This window comes from Neoarius graeffei, chromosome 15 (assembly GCF_027579695.1).
Source record: "Neoarius graeffei isolate fNeoGra1 chromosome 15, fNeoGra1.pri, whole genome shotgun sequence".
Classification (NCBI taxonomy): domain Eukaryota; kingdom Metazoa; phylum Chordata; class Actinopteri; order Siluriformes; family Ariidae; genus Neoarius; species Neoarius graeffei.
In genome coordinates this window covers 71,674,296-71,698,943 of record NC_083583.1, presented here as the reverse complement: position 1 = coordinate 71,698,943, position 24,648 = coordinate 71,674,296, and the positions used below count along the sequence as shown (strand labels likewise).

Below are 24,648 nucleotides of genomic sequence, written 5' to 3'. Positions count from 1 at the left end.
CATGAATCTTCATCCCAGTCTCAAACCTCTGGCTGAGTTAAACAGGTTTTCCTCCAGAATTGCCCTGTATTTAGTGCCATCCATCTTTCATTCAATCCAATTCAGCTTTCCTGTCCCTGCAGATGAAAAACATTCCCACACCATGATGCTGCCACCACCATGCTTCACTGTAGGAATGGTGTTCTCAGGGTATTGGGTTTGCATCACACATGGCGCTTCCCCATGATGGCCAAAAAGATCAATTTTAGTCTCATTTGACATGGAATCTTCTTCCATGTGTTTGGGGAGTCTGTCACATGTTGTGCAAACTCCAAACGTGTTTTCTAAAGCAATGAGGTTTTTTTTTTCTTCTTCTTCCTGGCCACTCTTCCATAAAGGCCTGCTCTGTGGAGTGTATGGCTTAAAGTGGTCCTGTGAACAGATACTCCCATCTCCACTGTGGATCTTTGCAGCTCCCTCAGTGTTATTTTTGGTGTCTTTGTTGCATCTCTGATTAATGCCCTCCTTGCCTGGTCTGTGAGTTTTGGTGAGCGGCCTTCTTTTGTCAGGTTTGCAGTGGTGCCATATTCTTTCCATTTTGCTATAATGGATTTAATGGAGCTCCGTGGGATATTCAAAGTTTGGGCTATTTTTTTATGACCTAACCCTGATCTATAATTCTTCACAACTTTTTGTCTCTGACCTGTTTGGAGGCTCCTTGGTTTTCATGTTGCTTGCTTAGTGGTGTTGCAGAGTCAGGGTCCTTCCAGAACAAGTTGATTTGGGATGAAGATTCATGTTCCAGCAGGACAACGACCCTAAACATACTGCTAAAGCTACACTGGAGTGGTTTAAGAGTGATCAGCAACACCGGGGCTCCACAAGGGACTGTCCTTTCTTCTTTCCTTTTCACACTCTACACCACTGATTTCAACTACTGCACGGAGACCTGCCACCTCCAGAAATTTTCTGATGACTCTGCAGTGGTTGGATGTATTACTGGTGGTGATGAGAGCAAGTACAGGACAGTGGTGGACAACTTTGTCATGTGGAGCAGGAAGAACCACCTACAGCTCAACGTGATGAAGACGAGAGAACTGGTGGTTGATCTGAAGAGAATCAGGGCTCCAGTGAACCCTGTTAACATCCAAGGGGTCAGTGTGGACATGGTGGAGGAATACAAGTACCTGGGGGTGTACTTGGATAATAAACTGGACTGGTCCAAAAACGTGGACATGGTATACAAAAAGGGCCAGATCCGTCTTTATTTTCTGAGACGGCTGAGGTCCTTCAACATCTGCCGAACAATGCTGTGGATGTTCTGTGAGTCTGTGGTGGCCAGTGCCATCCTGTACGCTGTCTTCTGCTGGGGCAGTGGCTTGAGGGTGAAGGACACTAACAGCCTCAATAAGATCATCAGGAAGGCCGGCTATGTTGTAGGCGTGGAACTGGAGACTCTGACAGTGGTGTTGGAGAAGAGGACACTGTCCAAAATAAAAACAAACAATCTTAGACTGTCCTTCCCACCCTCTACATGAGGAGCTGATCAGCCAGAGAAGCACGTTCAGGAAGTGGCTGATTCTGCACAACTGAGAGAGACAGGACATCATGTGACAGATCATGTGACACTTTGTACGCAGGTGTCTCTTAACTAATTATGTGACTTATGAAGTGAATTGGTTGGACCAGCTCTTATTTAGGGGTTTCATACGAAAGGGGGTGAATACCTATCCACACTCCAGATTTCTGTTTTTTTTTCATCTTAATTATTTTGTGTCACAATAAAACAATTTGCACCTTTTAAAGTGGTAGGCATGTTGTGTAAATCAAATGGTGCTAACCCACCAAAAATCCATTTTAATTCTAGTTTGTAATGCAACAAAACAGGACAAACACCAAGGGGGATGAATACTTTTGCAAGACACTGTATGCTACATGTGCAGTCTTTTCTTTCCTCAAAAAAAAAAAGGGAGATGAGCCAATCAACATATGAATCTGGAATTTTTTCCATCCAGTTGTCACCAGAACAGTGCCAAAAACAGTCCAACACTGACGTGTCAAATCTAACATGTTATAAATAATGTTAATGGCGCTGATAATGAAAATGTGATCAAATGCACTGTTTGGTGTTTTGTCGTCCCCCCCCCCCCCCCAAGGTGCCCACCTGTACTGCACAACATTTCAGATGCATTTAAAAGCCATGCGCAACAGATTACCAGTGAAAATTTGGCCACGTGGCCATTAGACAACTGCTTTGTAAATGAATTATTACTGTAAATTGTGGGGTGGGTTTTTTTCCTCTATAAGTACTGTTTACGGCACATTACTACAGAATCCCCAAAGGGTGGCTGTTTTTTTTTTTTAAATTGCTGCAGTTCCCGAGTATACATCTGGGGACATGGTGGAAATGCTCATTTACCTGTTGGTTATGAATGATCATTTATGAGGATTTTTAAAATGGGGGGAAAAAACAAGCACAAAAATATAAAAACATAAGTCTAATTTTAAGAAGACATATTCCTTTATTGATCCGTATGAAGGGAAATTCATGCGTTGCAGCAGCTCAAGTACAGAGTAAAATATAGATAAATGTAGACCAAGTTTAAAAAAAAAAAAAGAAGAAAATAGAATAAGGACAGAGCTAAATAAGGAAAATTTGGTCACAAAAGACAGCAACAAACAACAAGAATTGGGAGTGACACTACATGTTTGCCATTCAAGCAACCTGTCACTCCCACACAGACATCGAGAGTTATGCTTCCTCTGTACTGGACTACATCTCTACCACCATAGACAGCGTCACCACCCAGAAATTGATCACCTTGTACCCAAATCAGAAACCCTGGATGAACAGAGATGTCCATCTACTGCTGAAAGCCCGCAACACTGCGTTCAGATCAGGAGATGTACAAGCCTACAGTACAACCAGAGCTGACCTGAAGCATGGCGTCAAGAAGGACAAGCACTGCTACAGACAGAAGGTTGAGGAGCACTTCTCCAACTACAACCCCCGATGTATGTGGCAAGGCATTCAGGTCATCAGTAACCTACAAGTCCAACAACCCTTCCCTCCCATCCTCTGATATCTCCTTTCTCAACGAGCTCAACAATTTCTGTGCTTGGTTTGAGAAGGACAACCAGGAGCCTGCATCCAGGGCAAGGCTGACTATAGACCACCAACCCCTAACACTCTGCCCCACTCATGTCAAAGCACTGCTGAGCAGGATCAATCCACACAAAGCTGCGGGCCCTGATGGCATCCCTGGATGTGTGCTCAGAGCATGTGCTGGGGAGCTGGCGGGGATCCTGATGGACTTATCCAACATGTCTTTGGCCCATGCTGTTGTTCCGACCTGCTTCAAGACCATTGTGCCAGTACCAAAACATTCCACTCCAGCGTGTCTCAACGACTACCGCCCAGTAGCACTCACCCCTATCATTACAAAGTGTTTAGAGCAGTTGGTCCTAGCACATCTCAAATCCTGTCTTCCCCCCACCCTGGACCCCCACCAATTTGCCCACCGCAAGAACAGGAGCACAGAAAATGCAGTCTCCATAGCACTGCGCTCGGTCCTCTCGCACCTGGACAATGGCAACACATATGCCAGAATGCTGTTCATAGACTTCAGTTCAGCATTTAACACGGTCATCCCCTCTAAGCTCATCACCAAACTCTCAGATCTGGGCATCAGTGCTCCCACCTGCAACTGGTTGTTGGATTTTCTAACCAACAGGCCCAAACATGTTTGTTTAGACCAGGGGTGTCAAACCTGATCCATAAAGGGCCTTGTGGCTGCAGGTTTTCATTCCAGCCATGCAGCAGCACCCTGATTTGGCTTATTCAATCAACTGACACACCCACCCTTTAATCAAGGGTGGGTGTGGCTGCAAGTATTTGACTGTGTGAAGACAGTTCAGTTGATTGAATGAGCCAAGTCAGGTGTGCTGCTTCATGGCTGGAATGAAAACCTGCAGCCACAAGGCCCTTTATGGATCAGGTTTGACACCCCTGGTTTAGACCATCACTGCTCCTCCACCCTCATCCTAAACACTGGCGTACCACAAGGCTGTGTGATGAGCCCGTTCCTCTACTCCCCCTTTACTCATGACTGCAGACCTGTACATTACACTAACATCATCAAGTTTGCGGATGACACCACAGTGATAGACCTCATCAAGGACAACAATGATTCAGCTTACAGGGAGGAGGTGGACCGCCTGGCTGTGTGGTGCAGTGAGAACAACCTGCTGCTCAATACCAATAAGACCAAGGAGCTCATCATGGACTTCAGGAGGAATGCTCACACACACACACACACACACGCTCACACACACACACACACACACACACACACACACACATATATCAACAGTGCAGTAGTGGAGCGTGTAACCAGCTTCAAATTCTTGGGGATCCACATCTCGCAGGACCTCACCTGGACAACAAACTGCTCCAACCTAGTCAAGAAGGCTCACCAGCGTCTTTTTTTTCTTGAGGACTCTGAAGAAAACCATTTCTCTTCAGACATCCTGGTGAACTTCTACCACTGTACCATCAAGAGCATTCTAACCAGCTGTATTACAGTCTGATATGAGAACTGCTCTGTTTCGGATCGGAAGGCACTGCAGAAGGTGGTGAAAATCGCCCAGCATGTCTTGGGAGCCTCACTTCCTGCTATTGAGGACATCTACAGGAAGCGATGTCTCAGGAGAGTCATAAACACCAACAAAGACTCCTGCCACCCAGCACACAGTGTTCACTCTCCTGCCCTCAGGGAGGCGCTACAGGAGCCTTCTGGCCAAAACCACCAGGTTCAGAAACAGTTTTTTTTTTTTTTTTTTCATTTCCTTCAGCTGTCTCACTGCTGAACCCCCCCCCCCCCCCCCCCCCCGATCAAACTGAATTGACTTGAACTGACCTTCACTGCACGATTACAATTTGCACTACTGTTTATTCATACCGCATTTTGTATATACTGCAAATATCTATATTATATCATTCCATACCCTGTAATTTCTGTACATTTATATTTGCATATTACACTGTTATTTACTTGCACTTCTGGTTAGATGCAATCTGCATTTCGTTGCCTTGTACCTGTGACCACTGTATGTGTGTTGTGTGCATTGTGCAATGTTTCACTGTCTAGTGCAGGTGTGTGCATGTCAAGTCTATTTGTATAGCCCTTTTAACAATAGACATTGTCGCAAAACAGCTTTACAGAATTTTAATGACTTTAAACATGAGCTAATTTTATCCCTAATCTATCTCCAATGAGCAAGTCTGTGGTGACAGACTTTAGGACTGCATACAACTGCAGTCCTAAAGTTAGCAAGTCAACTGTAGTCCTCAGCCATAAAAGCATTACTGGAAGTGTCCAGAACGTCCTCCAGGTGTGACTTTCAACTGTCCATATGGGGCCGTCCTCCACAGGAGCGATGTGATGAGACTCCAACCAGACAAAGGGCATCAGGTTGCCCTATGCCTGGTGTGTGTGTGTGTGTGTGAGAGAGATCAAATGGGTAACATGCTGCATATCTGAAAGCATCTTAAACTATTAAAATATAAAGCTTTTGTAGAGCAGCAGATTCAGTATGGCTGTAGGTCTCATTGTTGCAGTGGTTAGCATAACAGGATTGGCGATTGTCAGGGCTCAATTGGGAGGGTGGAGTAAATGGTCTAACTTTACTTGTTGCACTTGTTCGATGATTTTACTGTAGGGGGGAAAGTGCCAGAAAAAGCACAAAGCTCCAGTAACCATTCTCTTACTTGTACCAGTTCACTTCAACATACAATAAAGACGAATGCACGTCTGGTATTTTATACACCATTAATTTTCTGTCTTGTTTTTTACACACTGCATTTTTTTTTAAATCATCAATCCATCAAATCAGATTTGCACGTAATTAATTTCAAACCTGCTGAAGCTTGATAAAACTTTTGATTTTTTTTTTTTAAAGCCCTAAAATGGATCTGTCGGCCAAAATGTGATTGTGTAATTACTGCAGCATGACTCATTAAAGCAGAGTAAATCTGGGCACACCTTAACAAGCCTTTTGTGTGTTGTGTACTTTTACATAGTGTGTCGTGATTTTGCTGTGCTGGAGGATCACTGTCTGGCCCACAACCTTCAAGAACAAGAAAGTAAGTATGCTGGTATTTCACATTGAAATGTTATCAAAATATTCGATAAAGAATAACTTGCAGCTGTGGTATAGTCATGTGACTAAAGAGTCTGAATGTAGCCAAGCCAGTTCAGTAGGGTTCACATTTTTATAAATGTGTGTTACTAAATTAGTACTCCATTACATTGTTCTCAGAAGGACATTATGACCTTTTGTAAAAGAGCCTTAAAGTCCCCATGAAATTTCCTCAAGCTGTTATTTGATTCCACATATTGACACAATCCTTCTGAAACAGGAAGTCAGCGTGACATTGAGTCGAACTGCTTGTCTGATTGACACGACAGCCAACAGTGCTCAAGGTGTGTTCAAATGTGCCACACCCCCACCCAATTTAAATAAACCTTTGTGAGCTAGCTAAATATGGAGCATAGCAAAGAGATTAACAAGAGCCTTTTACTTGCTCTTACTGATTGAGAAACCCTGATAGTGTATGAAGACCATGTCACATTCTAGCTCAATTTGAGGAAGCAACATATTCCAAAACTGAAGAGTCCCGAGTTCATAAAGGACCTCTGAAATGCGCGTTACGCATAACTGCCACCTTCAAAACAAGTTTTTCTCTCAACTAGTAAAACCATGTTAACTGCTAGCAAGCTAGTACTGTAGAGCAAGACCCATCTCCAGGGACAGAAAATTGATAATTATAGAATGAATTTGTGAATGATGAAATTATAAATAAATGATAGATAAATCATCAATTAGTTTGATCATTTTCCCAAAAGAGATGAATTATAAAATTAAAACATGACTGTCTCCAAAACGACAGTGGTGCTTGAAAGTTTGTGAACCCTTTAGAATTTTCTATATTTCTGCATAAATATGACCTAAAACATCATCAGATTTTCACACAAGTCCTAAAAGTAGATAAAGAGAACCCAGTTAAACAAATGAGACAAAAATATTATAGTTGGTCATTTAGTTATTGAGGAAAATGATCCAATATTACATATCTTTGAGTGGCAAAAGTATGTGAACCTCTAGGATTAGCAGTTAATTTGAAGGTGAAATTAGAGTCAGGTGTTTTCAATCAATGGGATGACAATCAGGTGTGAGTGGGCACCCTGTTTTATTTAAAGAACAGGGATCTATCAAAGTCTGATCTTCACAACACATGTTTGTGGAACTATATCATGGCACCAACAAAGGAGATTTCTGAGGACCTCAGAAAAAGCAATGTTGATGCTTATCAGGCTGGAAAAGGTTACAAAACCATCTCTAAAGAGTTTGGACTCCACCAATCCACAGTCAGACAGATTGTGTACAAATGGAGGAAATTCAAGACCATTGTTACCCTCCCCAGGAGTGGTCGACCAACAAAGATCACTCCAAGAGCAAGGTGTGTAATCGTCAGTGAGGTCACAAAGGACCCCAGGGTAACTTCTAAGCAACTTAAGGCCTCTCTTACATTGGCTAATGTTAATGTTCATGAGTCCACCATCAGGAGAACACTGAACAACAATGTTGTGCATGGCAGGGTTGCAAGGAGAAAGCCACTGCTCTCCAAAAAGAACATTGCTGCTCGTCTGCAGTTTGCTAAAGAACATGTGGACAAGCCAGAAGGCTATTGGAAAAATGTTTTGTGGACAGATGAGACCAAAATTGAACTTTTTGGTTTAAATGAGAAGCGTTATGTTTGGAGAAAGGAAAACACTGCATTCCAGCATAAGAACCTTATCCCATCTGTGAAACATGGTGGTGGTAGTATCATGGTTTGGGCCTGTTTTGATGCATCTGGGCCAGGATGGCTTGCCATCATTGATGGAACAATGAATTCTGAATTATACCAGCGAATTCTAAAGGAAAATGTCAGGACATCTGTCCATGAACTGAATCTCAAGAGAAGGTGGGTCATGCAGCAAGACAACGACCCTAAGCGCACAAGTCCTTCGACCAAAGAATGGTTAAAGAAGAATAAAGTTAATGTTTTGGAATGGCCAAGTCAAAGTCCTGACCTTAATCCAATCAAAATGTTGTGGAAGGGCCTGAAGCGAGCGGTTCATGTGAGGAAACCCACCAACATCCCAGAGTTGAAGCTGTTCTGTATGGAGGAACGGGCTAAAATTCCTCCAAGCCGGTGTGCAGGACTGATCAACAGTTGCCGGAAACGTTTAGTTACAGTTATTGCTGCACAAGGGAGTCACACCAGATACTGAAAGCAAATGTTCACATACTTTTGCCACTCACAGATATGTAATATTGGATCATTTCTCTCAATAAATAAATGACCAAGTATAATATTTTTGTCTCATTTGTTTAGCTGGGTTCTCTTTATCTACTTTTAGGACTTGTGTGAAAATCTGATGATGTTTTTGGTCATATTTATGCAGAAATATAGAAAATTCTAAAGGGTTCACAAACTTTCAAGCACCACTGTATATATACCAAAACTACAAAAAGTGTGTGTGTTAGATATAATGCCCCCCAATACATTTTCCTCCACAATTATTGTCGTTGGTTTCCTCCCCCCCAAAAAAAAAAAAAAATCAGTAAAATGGGTTAGAAACTAGATAGAACTCGACGCCAACGGCGTCAATGGGGATGCCTCCGCCCGGTAGACTGCACGCCTTATTAAGTTGTGATTTGGGGATGGACATTTGACCTCACAGTAATCTTAACCTGGTGAAATTACTTGTATTAGCCTTGGAGATATTGTGTTCACAAGGTTTTTGGACAGACATTTGACCTCACAGTGACCTTGACCTTAGACCTTTTGATCTGAAAATCTAATGAGTTTATCTTTGTCCCCAAATGCACAAATGGTGAAAGTTTGGTGAAATTCCGTTCATTTGCCTTGGAGATATTGTGTTCACAAGGTTTTCGGACAGACAGTTGACCTCACAGTGACCTTGACCTTAGACCTTTTGATCTCAAAATCTAATGAGTTCATGTTTGTCCCGAAGCGCACAAATGGTGAACGTTTGGTGAAATGCCTTTTGTTAGCCTATGAGATATCTCGTTCACAGGGTTGCGGGACGCACGGACAGACGGACAACCCGAAAACATAATGCCTCCTGCACCTTACGGTGGTGGAGGCATAAAAAATCCAGCTTTTGGTGAAGTCTCACTTTAGGGGGAAAAAGTAGGTACCCTCTGGGTACATATGGCTACTGCTTATAAATAAAATAGTTTTCTGATCCCATGTCCATACAGCAAATATCACATATATATATGTTCTCAATTATACTCGCCTCACCTCTTGCAAGCATCACCAAGCTGTAAGCAGCATCAGAGCTTGGAGTATTTTGGTTACCAATTTTGTTGACTGTGTTTTGTTCAAAATACAGTGCTGTGAACTAGATCTCTTTTCAAAATAGTAAGAAAGCACTTGTTCATGAATGGTCTTAGAAGCATTATTTAGTACTAATGAGCACATTTTGTTTCACAAGTGTAGTGTAAAGACTCAAAAAACATAAAATTAAAAAATGAAAGTGAACAGCAGAAGTTTGACCAATTATACTTTTAGTTTTTACGAAGGAGCTGATTTATTCCCACATGGGACTTTTGTAATCGCAAACCGAGCGGATCGCTCAAAAGATTCCAACTTTGTCTTCACTGCCTTCTCAAATTTTTGTTGAATGGCTGGAATTCTTGGCGTAAATATCTGCCAGAAAGCTCAAAAAAACTTACAAAACCTTTCATTTGACCTTTCAGAAGGACCAACCAAATGCTGTAATAATCAAAAGGTACATTTTCTTAAAATAAACACCACTTACTTGATATCGAATCAGTAGCCTTGGTGAACCACGAGGTGAATTTCATTTATCTTTTTATCTGCCAATTATCTTCCAATACTACGAAGTTATAACGAGGTTTCTCTTATTTCGTTTCTGGTTCTGATTGGTTCCGAAGTTTATCAAGAAGTAGGACGGGTAATCAAACTTGATCAGGATAAGTGCTGATTGGTTACGAAGTTTCACTATTGTTACACTCATTCTTACAACACGATGACAAAGTGGCTACTGCATTGCTTCGCGTCTATGAGGCAGTAGCCACAAAAATGAGGAGAAAAATCCCACCTTTAATTGAAAGATTTATTAAGAGAAAAACAAATCCCTCATCAAGAAATTATGAAAAAAGGGCCAGAATTATCGGCACCCTTGGAAATTATAGTCAACACAATGTAACTGAAGCATGTTTTCATATTTAAATTGTACAGTATTTTTGAGTTGATTAGAGTGTGTAGGAACTTTCAAGCTGGAATCCACAACTTTGATTAACTGGGGAACAAATGAGGTGACACAGAGGCCAAATTCCCTTAGTCATCCATCAGCATAGGAAGGGAAAGAGAAGAGAATACACAAACCAAATGAGGGAGAAGTGTGTTGACCTTCGTAAATCAGGGAATAGTAATAAAAAATAGCTACTCACCTGAAAATGTCCATTTTTATTGTTAGGGCAAGAATAAAAAGTGGACACCAACTGGAACTGTTAAAAACTTGCATGAAAGAGGACCCAAGTTTATAATAAGCGCCTGAAGTTTGTGAAACACTACTACGACTTTGACTGGAACCATGTTCTATGCTCTGATGAAATAAAAATGGAGTTTTTTGGTAATAAACACTCCAAGGTGGGGTTTGGTGGAAAAAGAAGGATGGCTATAATGAAAAGAACCCGATCCCAACTGTAAAATATGGTGGAAGTTCTGTGACCTTTTGGGGCTGTTTTTCCTCCAAAGGCCCTGGAAACCTTGTTAGTGTACATGACGTCATTGACTCCAGGAAATACCAGGACATTTTAAATCAGAATCTGGCTCCTCTGCCAGGAAAATAAAACTGGTTCATCATTGGATCCTCCAGCAGGACAGTGATCCGAAGCATGTGTCCAAATCAACACAAAAATGGTTCACTGAGCACAGAATCAAACTTCTGCCATGGCCATCTCAGTCCCCTGAGCTGAACCCCATTGAAAGCCTGTGGGGTGAGCTGAAGAGAACAGAGCACAAGAGTGGGCCAAGGACCCTGGATGATCTGGACTGGAGAGACTGTATAAAGAGGGACAGTCTCAGATGCCCTACTCTGTATCACCAACTTTATAAAATGTTATAGGAGAAGTGTTTGTTTGTTTGTTTGTTTGTTTGTTTGTTTGTTTGTTTGTTTGTTTGTTTGTTTGTTTTAAACTGGCAAAGGAAGGCTGTACAGAAGTATTAAATGTAGGGATGACAATAATCGTGCCACATGTATTTTTGTTGAAAATAATTACTTCTTGATGAGGGATTGATTTTGTTTTTCTCATTTGTTTTCGAATTTTCAATTTTTTTTTCTCAGTGTGAGATGAAGCTATTTCACCAAAGTGGATTTTGTTCTTCTTTCCTCTAACCCTTTCTGCTAATCGTAACAAGGGGTGCCAATAATTGTGTGTGTGTGTGTGTGTGGGGGGGCACTGTATGTTTGTATTGGTGTCCATAACCTTAAGGAACAAAAAGTTCTCTAACAATCGTGTAAATTTTCTGGGTCACTAAATCTGATTCATTTCTTTTTCTCCTCTCTGTAGCTCCAGTGAGTCTGCGATCACTCTGCATATCTTTTACTATTTTAAACTTCTCTGACTTTTAATAATATTATTAATAATAATAATAATAATAATAAACATTATTATATATAGTACTCTAAATACTTAATTATAAAAATGAAAAACCCTATATATATATATATATATATATATATATATATATATATATATATATATATATATGAATATTGTGAAAAAGTTCAATATTTTCCATCAGTTATTTAAGAAAGTGAAAATGTTATATATTATAGACTCATTACACATAAACTAAAATGTTTCAAGCATTTTTCTATTTTAATTTTAATCAGTATGGCACACAGTACAAAAACATTAAAAAAACCCCATCTCAAAATATTAGAATATTTCATTTCGAGTTTGAGTAAAACAGTATGAACACAGTGTATCTCTCAGTCTAGTTCAGTACACACAACCATAATCATGGGGAAGACTGCTGACTTGACTGTTGTCCAGAAGATGATCACTGATGCCCTCCACAAGAAGGGTAAGCCACAAAAGGTCATTGCTGAAAAGGGTGGCTGGAAAAGGTGCACAAGCAACAGAGATGGCCGCAGTCTTGAGAGGATTGTCAAGAAGTGTCTTATCTGGGCTAAGGAGAGAAAGAAATGGACTGTTGCTCAGTGGTCCAAAGTCCTTTTTTCAGATGAAAGTACATTTTGCATTTAATTTGGAAATCACGGTTCTAGAGTCTGGAAGAAGAGTGGAGAGGCACAGAATCCAAGGTGTTTGAAGCCCAGTGTGAAGTTTCCACAGTCTGTGATGATTTGGGGTGCCATGTCATCTGCTGGTGTTGGTCCACTGTATTTTATCAAGTCCAAAGTCAACACCGCCATCTACCAGAAGATTTTAGAGCACTTCATGCTTTCATCTGCTGACGAGCTTTTTGGAGATGCTGATTTCCTTTTCCAGCAGGACTTAGCACCTACCCACAGTGCCAGGGCTACTACCAAATGGTTTGCTGACCATGATATTACTGTGTTTGATTGGCCAGCCAACTTGCCTGACCTGAACCCCATAGAGAATCTATGGGGTATTGTCAAGAGGAAGATGAGAAACACCCGACCCAAAAATACAGATACGCTGAAGGCCACTATCAAAGCAACCTGGGCTTCAATAACACCTCAGCAGTGCCACAGACTGATCACCTCCATGCCACACCGCATTGATACAGTAATTCATGGTAAAGGAGCCCCAACCAAGTATTGAGTGTATAAATGAATATACTTTTCAGAAGTTGGACATTTCTGTATTGTAAATCCTTTTTTTTTATTGATCTTAGGGAATATTCTAATAATTTGAGATACTGGATTTCTGATTTTCATGAGCTATAAGCCATAATCATCAAAATTAAAACAAAAAAGGCTTTAAATATTTCACTTTACATGTAATGAATATAGACTATATGAAAGTTTACCTTTTTGAATTAAATTATGAAAAAAAGGAACTTTTTCATGTAATTCTAATTTTTTGAGATGCACTAGTGTGTGTGTGTGTGTATATATATATATATATATATATATATATATATATATATATATATATATATAAAATAGTAATCTGAAGATTTAAATAGTTATGTTTTTAAATTTTTCTAGTTTCACATCAGAGATCATCTGGTAGCTTGTTCCAAAAGAAGCCAGATGCAAAACTGAAACTTTAACCAAAACAAAGTAGAAGTAAAATCTTGTATTCAGTTCATCTTCTGATAGAGAACCAATGCAGCTCATGCAGGACCGGTGTTATATGGTCATACTTCTTGGGCCCTGTTACCAACTTTCCAGCAGTCTTTTGAACAGAAAATAAGCTGTTTAATGTAGAATCTGGTAGTCCATAGAAAATACAGTTGCTGTAGTCCAGCATTGATATAATCATGGAGTGAACCATTGTCTTCACAGCTTCTTCCTTTATGCATTTCCTGACTTTGAACATGTTATGAAGCTTGAAAAAACACCCTTTTGCAATATTACAGATGTGATTTTTCCAAACACATCGTGCTGTTAAGCGCCAGTCCCAGCTTTATCCTGATTTCTGGCACAGTATTCAATATTTTTCTGGACTCCATTTAAAGTCAGTCAAAATGGGCCAAAGCAGTAAATATATGGACACATTTCATGTGTGTGGGTTTTTTTTTTTTTTATATGCAAATGTCTCATTATGTTTCTTTATTAATTTTTTAAATTCCTGATCCATAAAACCAAACCCATATTAACAGTACTTGTTAGTTTTAATATCTTAGTTAAATTCAAGTTGACAAATACAGCTGCAAGCAGTGATTTTAAGCACTTTTGTGGCCCCTACCTTTTGCGGTGGAGGGACATCAGAAGCCACTGGGACCATCAGCACTTGTTTTGAATGGGATGCACTAAATTTGATGGTGATACATCAAACCATTGTTCTTGTTTGGTGACTCCATCAAATAACTTTATAGACCAACTGTCTTGAATTTAAAAAAAAAATAGAGAAACAAGTTTTATTCAGGTTACACTCATAATCCAATGAATCAGAGAAAAGCGGACTTGCATTTTTACGATGTAGCATTGCGGAATTATTATTGCAAACATATGTCCATCTATGCCCTGTTGGTGGCGCTAGAGCACTTGAGTTATATACACACAAATTGCTGTGTAGGTAACTGACACTGTCCTCAATCACTGTGCCAAATTTCATAAAAACTTGAATCGTAAATCCTCATATCCAGTTGGCTGTGAACAAAACCAACATGTGTGGTTTCCTGGATATCAAAAAAAAATCGGTAATAGACATGGAAAAAAATTGTTTGATAAATGTATATTGTTAGTATTAAGCCATACTATATTTCACCATAAAACAACATCCAAAAATGCTCATGTACTAAATGTATTTTGGAATCAAAATCTAGTAGTTTTTACTTATAATTAAACTGTTTCCGGGCAATTCCATGTAAATGTCAACCTCACCATGCAAAAATAAAGCAACATGTAATACATCAAAACCACTCCCAGAGATATCACCTAGGCCTGTATTTTACAGATGTGAATAAGTTGAACCAATTTGTCACCAACCTAATATGTCACTGTCAGTCTTTCTTTCTTATAATGTAAACCCCAAGCTAAAATCAACTTTGATCATGTACAATTCTATATTATTGCCACAAGCCACAGAAATGTATGCTAAAATCCACAAAACAGCAAAACAATAGCCATCCTAAATATTATTTAAGAACTTTGATAGTTTTAGCTGATATTTAGAGAGTTTTTCAAAGGGTTATGGTGGTTAAATTGCTGATTTTTTAAACATATGCCATGTCTATTTCAGACGCGTCACATCCGTAACGGAATTTCGTCACATCCATATCCATATCCTTCCGAAACTCTGCATGAAATACAAAATATTTTAAACAAAGATTTTTTAATATTCACCTTGGACCCCTCTATCAAATGGATATCTCCATTTCGACATTAGGTTTACAATTTCACAGAGTTTGATAAAAATGCACAGTCACCCAAGAAAAGTGATACTTTTTCTGTCACATCCATAACGCATCTTTTATTGGCATTTTCTGGCATGCCCTAGGTGTACTATGGGAATTGTTCTTGTTCTATCACTTCTCCAGTATGGTGCAGCCTTAAAATATGCAACACCTGTTTAAATACTGGGAGACAATAAAACATGCACTGGGTCATTTGTTGCCATTTTGAGTTCAAGTGTCGCGTCCATAACGCTGGAATTGCTCTTCCACAAACTCATTCTTATTTAGACCTTCGGAGATACAGCCAGTAAGTGCACGTCCTATTTGGGAACTCCTGAGTGAAGCTCACTCCTGAAACTTTTGACTGGTAGTGTACTGTATGCAGTTAGAAATAAAAATTAGTGGGGGGAAAAAAACTCCAAATAAACCAGGCCTCTGTGTGTTAAAGTGTAGAAACAACTACTGAGTGTAGAATGATTTGTTAAGCGTGGCCATTTTTATCCCCCACTGGCCAAAAGGCCCAAAAGGAGATTGTTTCGTGGCGATGTCTGTCCGTCCGTCTGTCCCGGGAAGCGTACTCACCTTCTGAAATCAACTCCTCTCACAATTTTTGGAGGAATTTCACGAAACTTGGCAGCATTCTTTGTTATATGTAGGTAATACGCATATTGCAATTTCGTTCAATTCAGTCACATTTTACCAGAGTTATGGCTGAGTTGCCAATGGGGGGGTGGGGATATTGTGCTCTCAGAGCACTCTTGTTTACCTTTTCCCTGTTCTTGCTTACTTGTGTAGTTGAGAGCCATCTGGCCTCCAACATCCACAAGAATCGTCTGGTGCAGCAGGATCTTCGGGTGGCCAAGCAGCTCCAAGAAGAAGAGGACCAGTGGGCTAAAGCCCAAAGCCAGAAACAGCACCAAGACATGTGAGCAGCCCAGAAATACATAAATAGAGGGACAGAACTGTAATTACACTTTTTTTTTTTTTCTTCAGTGAACACACAGCCTTGATGCATTTTGCATGGGAATTCAGCATTAGAGTTGTCACTAATAAAAACAACAAATTACAGTTGTGTTCAAGTAAATAACAGTGCTTTAAAAAAAAAGTGAATAAAGTGAAATTTTTTAAATGGCTGTTGTGTCCATATTTCAAATATAGTGGAAATATTACACATTCAATTCCAAATCAAAGCTTTAGCAAATTTTATCAAGTCTGCGTTATGCTTTTACAGGAAGCAAAGAAAAGGAATATTAATCTGTTTAAAAAAAAAAAAGCAGTGTCTACATTTTTCGCTTCAAACTGAACTAGTATTTAGTTGCATAACCATTGTTTTTGATAACTGCTACTGCACATCTGCATTGCATCGAGTCTGGCACCTATAACAGGTACAACCCCAATTCCATAAATTTGGGACGCTGTGTAAAACAAATTAAAAAAACAGAATATAATTTGCAAATCTTGGAAACCCTGTATTTCATTGAAAATAGTACAGAGACTACGTATCAAATGGTGAAACTAAGAAATTTTATTGCTTTTTGAAAAAAATATATGCTCATTTTGAATTATTCCTCTTCAGGGGTAGCAGACCTGCAATCAGCGCTAACTGCACTGTTAACTGTTCTCCAAGAACTGTTCTATGCTTAATGGCACTTCGTATTTGAATTAATTAATTTATTTTTGTCTTTAGTGAACGCATTGACAACGAAATTGCTCAAGAGATTCAGGAGCAGCTGGTCCGGCAGGCTGAGAAACAGAAGCAGCAGGAGGCTAAGGATGAGGTTAGAATCAAAGGAACTTTTACTGATTACCAGGGACATGTCAGAGTTTTTCTGTTTGTTTCCCCCCCTCCCCCACAGGAAAAACTTGCTCTTTTAAGGCCTGTAAACTTAGGCCCTGTCCACACGGCAACGGATTCAGGTGAATCTGATAAAATTGTTTATCGTTTCGGCCTGGCATCCACACGGCACCGGCGTTTTGGGTGCCCCAAAACGAAATCTTTTGAGAACGGGTTCCAGAGTGGAAAAATCTGGCAACGGCGCCGTTGCGAAGTCATCTGGATGAGTAGAACGGATTTGTTTACGATGACGTCACAACCACATGACAATCCCGCCAGCAAAAATAGGGGAAAAAAAAGGAGCGATCTCACCTCTTCAGATGTTGGTTTAAGTCCGACAATACATTCCTCAAAAAGGGTGTAGAAGAACAAAGTAATCCATCAACGTGTAGCATTCAATTTATTCCGGACCATTAAAGAATTCTGGAGGATCTCAGAATGTTGGCGTACTGGCTTCCTTCTACCCCCGTTCATTCCTCTCTCTCTATCTACCCCCGTTCATTCCTCTTTCCGCGTCTCCATTCAAAAAAAACGAGCACGTGATTTAAAGGGACTATAGCCATAGGACAGGGAGTGAGAAGGTGTGTGCGTGTGACAGTGACACGGAAGAACCTAGGCTCATGCTCGCCCTGAATTTCTCTTAAAGTGAAGGCAGAAGCACGTTCAGCACCTGGCCAGGCTTTCTATGTATTAATGTACATAGACGTTTTAATATGAAATATAAATAAGTGTCTTAGACAATAGATACTATTTTACGCTACTGACTAATAATCAAAACTTTGTGGTTGATGCTACAGAAGAAGGGGTTTATGCGCATGCGTCTACTTCTATTGTTCTGGTGTCTCCGATGGGACCGTCTTACAGCGCACGTAGTGGTGTGGCATGTGTATTGCATCGTTTTCAGCAAGCGTTGCGTTGCCATATGAACCTGATATTTTACTGATCCGTTGCCCATGTGGCCGCGATATTTTTTAAAAAAAATCTCGTTGTCGTGTGGATGTAGCCTTAGACAAGGAGTTATGACCCCATGTGGGGTCGTTTGACTTCAAATGGGGTTGTGAGAGATGACACATTTTGTGTGCTGTTATTCTGAAATGTAATGAGTGGTGGCACGTGATGTGTAGTGGTTAGCACTGTCGCCTCACAGCAAGAAGGTTCAGGGTTTGAAACTCACGCCCGATGAGGGTCTTTCTGTGTGGAGTTTGCATGTTCTCCTCGCGTCTATGTGGGTTTCCTCTGGGTGCTCCGGTTCCCCCCACAGTTCAAAGACACGCAGATTAGGTACAATCCCCAGCCACTGGAGTTGCACAAGCCAGTGCATACTTAGGTGGGGTTTACATTAGACCATATCAGCGGATCATCAGATTAACGTTTTTAAAACGATTAGCGTGCACACAGCAACGCCAATGCACGATTCGCGTGCACACAGCAACGCCAATACACGGATACGCTCGGCTCCGCAGGCATCCTGCGCTCCAAATCACTCCGCCCTGAACAGCGAGTGCCCTCTGGAGGGTGCGCACTCCGGCCCTGCGCAGCTCACAGAGCGCGCGAGTGAAGCGCACGAGCAGTGATTTGGGACTGAGCCGCTGTGTGTGTGATCTCAGTGCATGTTGGGAATGCGCGTCACTTACCACTTGCAAGTGGAAGGATGGCAAGCCTAAAGACAATCATAACTACACAATGGGCAGTATTTGCATCAGTATTTGCAGTATTTTCATACTTTTATACTCTTTAATGAAAGGTGATACAAGGCGGAAGTCCGCGCCGTTTTTCAGCAGTCGCGTCACATGACCAACGCCAGCGAATCAGGAAGGTGGATGTCACAGTGACGTCGTCCAATGACGACGCCAGCTAGAGCTCAGCACAGCGTATCCGCGTATTCTCAATGTTTACACAGCACCGGACCAGACATGATCTGGATTGAATACGTGGACCCTGGCGGATTCCCGTTTCCCGGCGTTTCCAGGCGTTTTAATGTAAATGGACAGTGCATCCGCGAAGAAAACGAGACAGATACGGTCTAATGTAAACTTGGCCTTAGAGGGTTGCATGGTCCCAAGCCCGGATAGATTGGGGGAGGGTTGGGTTGGAAGGGTTGCATCAGGAAGGCCATCCGGTGTAAAACCTATGCTAAATCAAATATGCGGAACAGATCTGCTGTGGTGACCCCTGACAGGAGCAGCCGAAAGATGATTCTGAAATGTGAGTCAAATTCAAACAAACCACAAGGAAATTAAGTGTACATACTATTTTAGTCTATTTTACTGTCTTGATACTGCATTTGCCTAAGAATTCAGGATTAAAAATGGACAAGTTTCTCAGTCCAGCCACCTCTGTTAGCTTCTCAATAGATGACTTGCAACCACGTGATCAAAACGTGCTACGTCATGAGCGCCCGCCATGATGGTGGATAAACAAAGCAACTAGGATGGCAGCCGCTGAAAGCATGTCTGCAAACAATGCTGAATTTTCTCAGTATTACCATGATTTTAACGGTTGAGTGAAGTTTTGATACAAAGAGAAGATGGATATGTGTGGTTTTGACCCATATTATTAAAAAAAAAGTCAGACTTTTCTGAAGATAAGACACTTCTACCGACCGTCAAGTACCCAGATATTGCGTTCTATCTGGTTTAGCTGTCGAAGAATCAAGTTGGACCTTGGACGAAACGCAGCCCATTTTCTGAGTGGGTGCCCAGTCTGGATTGTTTGTATCATATAATTTTGCTGGTGCTCCTAGAAGCAAAATGGTAATACATGTTAAAATTATAACAATGACCGAGTGAACCGCGACAAGAGAATGTTCATTTTATAGCAAAATTCTAGCAACACAAAATAAAATTCTTCCATGATATAACCCCGATTCCAAAAAAGTTGGGACAAAGTACAAATTGTAAATAAAAACAGAATGCAATGATGTGGAAGTTTCAAAAGTCCATATTTTATTCAGAATAGAACATAGATGACATATCAAATGTTTAAACTGAGAAAATGTATCATTTAAAGAGAAAAATTAGGTGATTTTAAATTTCATGACAACAACACATCTCAAAAAAGTTGGGACAAGGCCATGTTTACCACTGTGAGACATCCCCTTTTCTCTTTACAACAGTCTGTAAACATCTGGGGACTGAGGAGACAAGTTGCTCAAGTTTAGGGATAGGAATGTTAACCCATTCTTGTCTAATGTAGGATTCTAGTTGCTCAACCGTCTTAGGTCTTTTTTGTCATATCTTCCGTTTTATGATGCGCCAAATGTTTTCTATGGGTGAAAGATCTGGACTGCAGGCTGGCCAGTTCAGTACCCGGACCCTTCTTCTACGCAGCCATGATGCTGTAATTGATGCAGTATGTGGTTTGGCATTGTCATGTTGGAAAATGCAAGGTCTTCCCTGAAAGAGACGTCGTCTGGATGGGAGCATATGTTGCTCTAGAACCTGGATATACCTTTCAGCATTGATGGTGTCTTTCCAGATGTGTAAGCTGCCCATGCCACACGCACTAATGCAACCCTATACCATCAGAGATGCAGGCTTCTGAACTGAGCGCTGATAACAACTTGGGTCATTCTTCTCCTCTTTAGTCCGAATGACACGGCGTCCCTGATTTCCATAAAGAACTTCAAATTTTGATTCGTCTGACCACAGAAGAGTTTTCCACTTTGCCACAGTCCATTTTAAATGAGCCTTGGCCCAGAGAAGACGTCTGCGCTTCTGGATCATGTTTAGATACGGCTTCTTCTTTGAACTATAGAGTTTTAGCTGGCAACGGCGGATGGCACGGTGAATTGTGTTCACAGATAATGTTCTCTGGAAATATTCCTGAGCCCATTTTGTGATTTCCAATACAGAAGCATGCCTGTATGTAATGCAGTGGCGTCTAAGGGCCCGAAGATCACAGGCACCCAGTATGGTTTTCTGGCCTTGACCCTTACGCACAGAGATTCTTCCAGATTCTCTGAATCTTTTGATGATATTATGCACTGTAGATGATGAAATGTTCCAACTCTTTGCAATTTTACACTGTCGAACTCCTTTCTGATATTGCTCCACTATTTGTCGGCGCAGAATTAGGGGGATTGGTGATCCTCTTCCCATCTTTACTTCTGAGAGCCGCTGCCACTCCAAGATGCCCTTTTTATACCCAGTCATGTTAATGACCTAGGGCTGAACGATTTTAAGAAAAAATTGAATTGCGATTTTTCTGGCAGATATTGCGATTTCGATTTCAACCACGATTTTTTTTCTTTAAATCAAGTTTCAGTGCAAATTAATTAATACAATGAATTCCATAAAGCTAATGCAAGAATGAAAACTGAGCTCAACAGATTTCAAATGTAGGCCTGTTTATTAACATTGAGTGCCTGAGGAACAAGTTATAATAACTTAAAATAATAAAAAGAGAGCCATCTTTAAGTAAACTTTTGCTTCTTTTACTTTTCCCATCTACAACATATCAGACATAAAAAAAGGTTGATCAATGGCTCAGCAGCATCAAAATATTGCACTTTTGTAAAATAATGTACATAAGCATTATAAATTATAACTAGAGCCAACAATTCCCCTGTGGGAAATAAGAGTGATGCAGTTGCTGTAGCAGTCGCTATTGCAGGGCCCCTCCCTCCTGTGTGTGTGAGAGAGAGCGAGCGAGCAGCCCCTCCCCCACCCGCGCACTCAGAGACAGAGAAAGCGCACTTTTTCCTCACAGTGCTCACTCCAAATAACGGGGATTTACACGAAAACGGAAGGAGATATTCACGAAATTTTCACACTGAGTGCCACAAGGCTTTCCTGAACGTAATTTTTTTTGTCTGTAGTGTAAAAAATGAGGACAATTTATTGATGAAACAAAACATGGGTCAGTTTAGGAGCACTGAGAAAAACCGCGGCTTTGACGATCCCAAAATCGTGTTGTCTGAGATCGCGATTTTCGGTCGAAAACGATAGATCGTTCAGCCCTATAATGACCTATTGCCAATTGACCTAATGAGTTGCAATTTGGTCCTCCAGCTGTTCCTTTTTTGTACCTTTAACTTTTCCAGCCTCTTATGGCCCTTTTCCACTACCCTTTTTCAGCTCACTTCAGCTCACTTCAGCCCGACACGGCTTGCGTTTCGACTACCTCAGAGCAGCACGACTCAGCTCACTTCAGCCCTACTCAGCACCCAAAACTCGCACGGTTTTGGAGTAGGGCTGAAGCGAGCCAAACCAAGCTGAGTGGGGCTAGGGGCGTGAGGAGACACTCCCCTGTGCACTGATTGGTGAGGAGGAGTGTCCTCACATGCCCACACACGCCCCGCAAGCACGCTGGGATCTGTAAACACCGTAAACCCGGAAGAAGAAGAATTACGAATTACGAGAATTTCTGAAGCCTTATTCGCCTCGCCTCATCTATACGCTCTTGCCAGTATCTGTTGGCGTTGTCGGTGACAACAAGCCACAACCCCAAGACCAGCAACACTAACGACTCCATGTCCTCCATGTTTATTGTTTACTATCCGGGTCGTGAGACTACCGCTTAAAAGGTCACTGATGTCACTGTTTGCGCCGCCTAACGACATCACGTGATGTCCACCCACTTTCGCTAACTCCACCCAATGTGTCCACCCACTTCCAGCCAGCACGGTTCAGCGCGGTTGTAGTCGAAATGCAACTCCAACAGCCCCACTCAGCTCGACAGCCCAACTCAGCACAGCATGGCTCAGCCCAACTCAGCCGCGTTGGTAGTGGAAAAGCGGCATTATTGCCCCTGTCCCAACTTTTTTGAGATGTGTTGCTGTCATGAAATTTCAAATAAGCCAATATTTGGCATGAAATTTCAAAATGTCTCACTTTTGACATTTGATATGTTGTCTATGTTCTATTGTGAATGCAATATCAGTTTTTGAGATTTGTAAATTATTGCATTCCGTTTTTATTTACAATTTGTACTTTGTCCCAACTTTTTTGGAATCGGGGTTATAATATCGAGAAAGCTTTTGAATCTCACCTGAGATAAAATGATTAATGCGACCATGAGCTGTTTTGGTTAGATCAGCCCTGCCAGTGTTGTTCAGCTGTGCTCGTCTCCTCTCCGTACTAAGCCTCAGAGTTTCCTCGCCCTCTTTTCGAATCACGGACGGAATTCTAAAAAATCAGAACATGCCATGGTCACGAGTACTGCTGTGACCATATACTGTACAACACAAAGATATGGCATAGCTAAAAGAGCACTTAAAGCGGTGGAAAAACAAAGAGAGTTGCGCAGGCGTGACTGTTTTGTATGGAATATCACTTGACTCCGCGTTTGTATGTCCACCAACATGGCTGACATCTGGGTGTCTATTTTGCTTTGACGTCACTTACAAGTCAAGGATAATATTGTGTGATCATGATTCAGTGGAAGTCAAGAAAATAAACACATGTATCCCAAAACATCTATTGTTTTTGTATGTATGTATTTACATGTCTTAAATCATCTATCCAGAATTTTAAAAAAAAATGCAGGGTGGTCAGTGCTGGAGATAACAGAAAGTCTAAAATATCCATTTGGGGTCATTTGTCCAAAAAGTTTAGGAACCCCATAGAAACTCCAGTGTGGTTTATAATTATGGCTTGAGCGCTCCAGAAGTGCAACAGTTGTGCTCAATAATAAAATATCAACCCCAAGCAACATGTAAAAAGTTGACAAAAACATGAATTATGGATAAAATCTTTGAGAGTCAGCCAAATCTAAACCTGATATCATCACAACATGCAAGTCTTCAATTACAAGAAAGCTAAAGTTCCTGCCTAATCACTACACTTGACGAAGATATTTCTCATTCCTATCTTCACTATTAATGCACGTCTACAAGTTTTGCCAACAAAGTACAACTTGGACACTTGGTATCCATTAAAACATGGTCCTAATTACAGTGCTTCAGTCCAGTGAAGGTCTGGTTTTAGATATAAGTAATCAGAACAAGCATCACAACAGTAAAAACATGACATAATGGGACCAATTGAATCAAGTTATAGTGATCCCCAGACTCTCAGAGAGCCAGGGATTGATATCTCGGGACATCTCTTGGGTTCGAAAACAGCATTCACACTTTAACAGTTATACTGAACTCTGGACTGAAACGGCCTGGAGTCAAAAAAAAAAAAGCTGAAAACTACTTAACTCCAAATAAACATTGTGTTTGTGTTTTAATGTAGGCTATTGCTCGTAAGCTGCAGGAGCGAGAGATGAAAGAGGAACGGAGGAGGCAGAAGCAGCTGGAGGCCAAACTGGAAGAGCAGTATTATGAAGACAAAGGAGGTATGTATGAGTAAATAGTAATTGTGTGTGTGTGTATTCATGCATGCATAGTTGTGATCTGTCCAGGGTTTTACTGCATTGAAAATGAGTGCACCATGATATCTTGTAGATTTCTGGGTCAAACCATGTCATAAATACACAAATGTTGATTTTTTTTTCCCTCTTGTGGTCTTGTAAGAGACATTTGGAAGTTGGTGAAGATGTTTGTGTCTTTTATAGGTTTGATTTATTCAAAAATTTCAGGCACAATATAAAGATACGTTGGATGAGTTGTTCTCATAGGTGCTGGTTTCTTTAGCAACTTGTCAGTATTAAATAAAAGAAACTGGAGTGGTGGAAACTGGAGTGTGGCAATGTACAAGGTTTTACGGTAACCACCAGGCATTTGAGA

At 40.9% G+C, this 24,648-nt stretch overlaps 1 protein-coding gene across 3 annotated transcripts in view; it reads left to right on the top strand.

Annotated features, from left to right (window-relative positions):
- The window catches only part of ccdc50a (coiled-coil domain containing 50a), a 72,624-nt gene that overhangs the window by 23,778 nt on the left and 24,198 nt on the right, over positions 1-24,648 (top strand). For all 3 annotated transcript variants that reach the window (XM_060941827.1, XM_060941826.1, XM_060941825.1), the window contains exons 2-5: positions 6,062-6,124; positions 15,935-16,064; positions 16,827-16,917; positions 24,155-24,257. In XM_060941827.1, the coding sequence (XP_060797810.1) occupies positions 6,062-6,124; positions 15,935-16,064; positions 16,827-16,917; positions 24,155-24,257 (387 nt within the window). The remainder of the gene's footprint in view (positions 1-6,061; positions 6,125-15,934; positions 16,065-16,826; positions 16,918-24,154; positions 24,258-24,648) is intronic.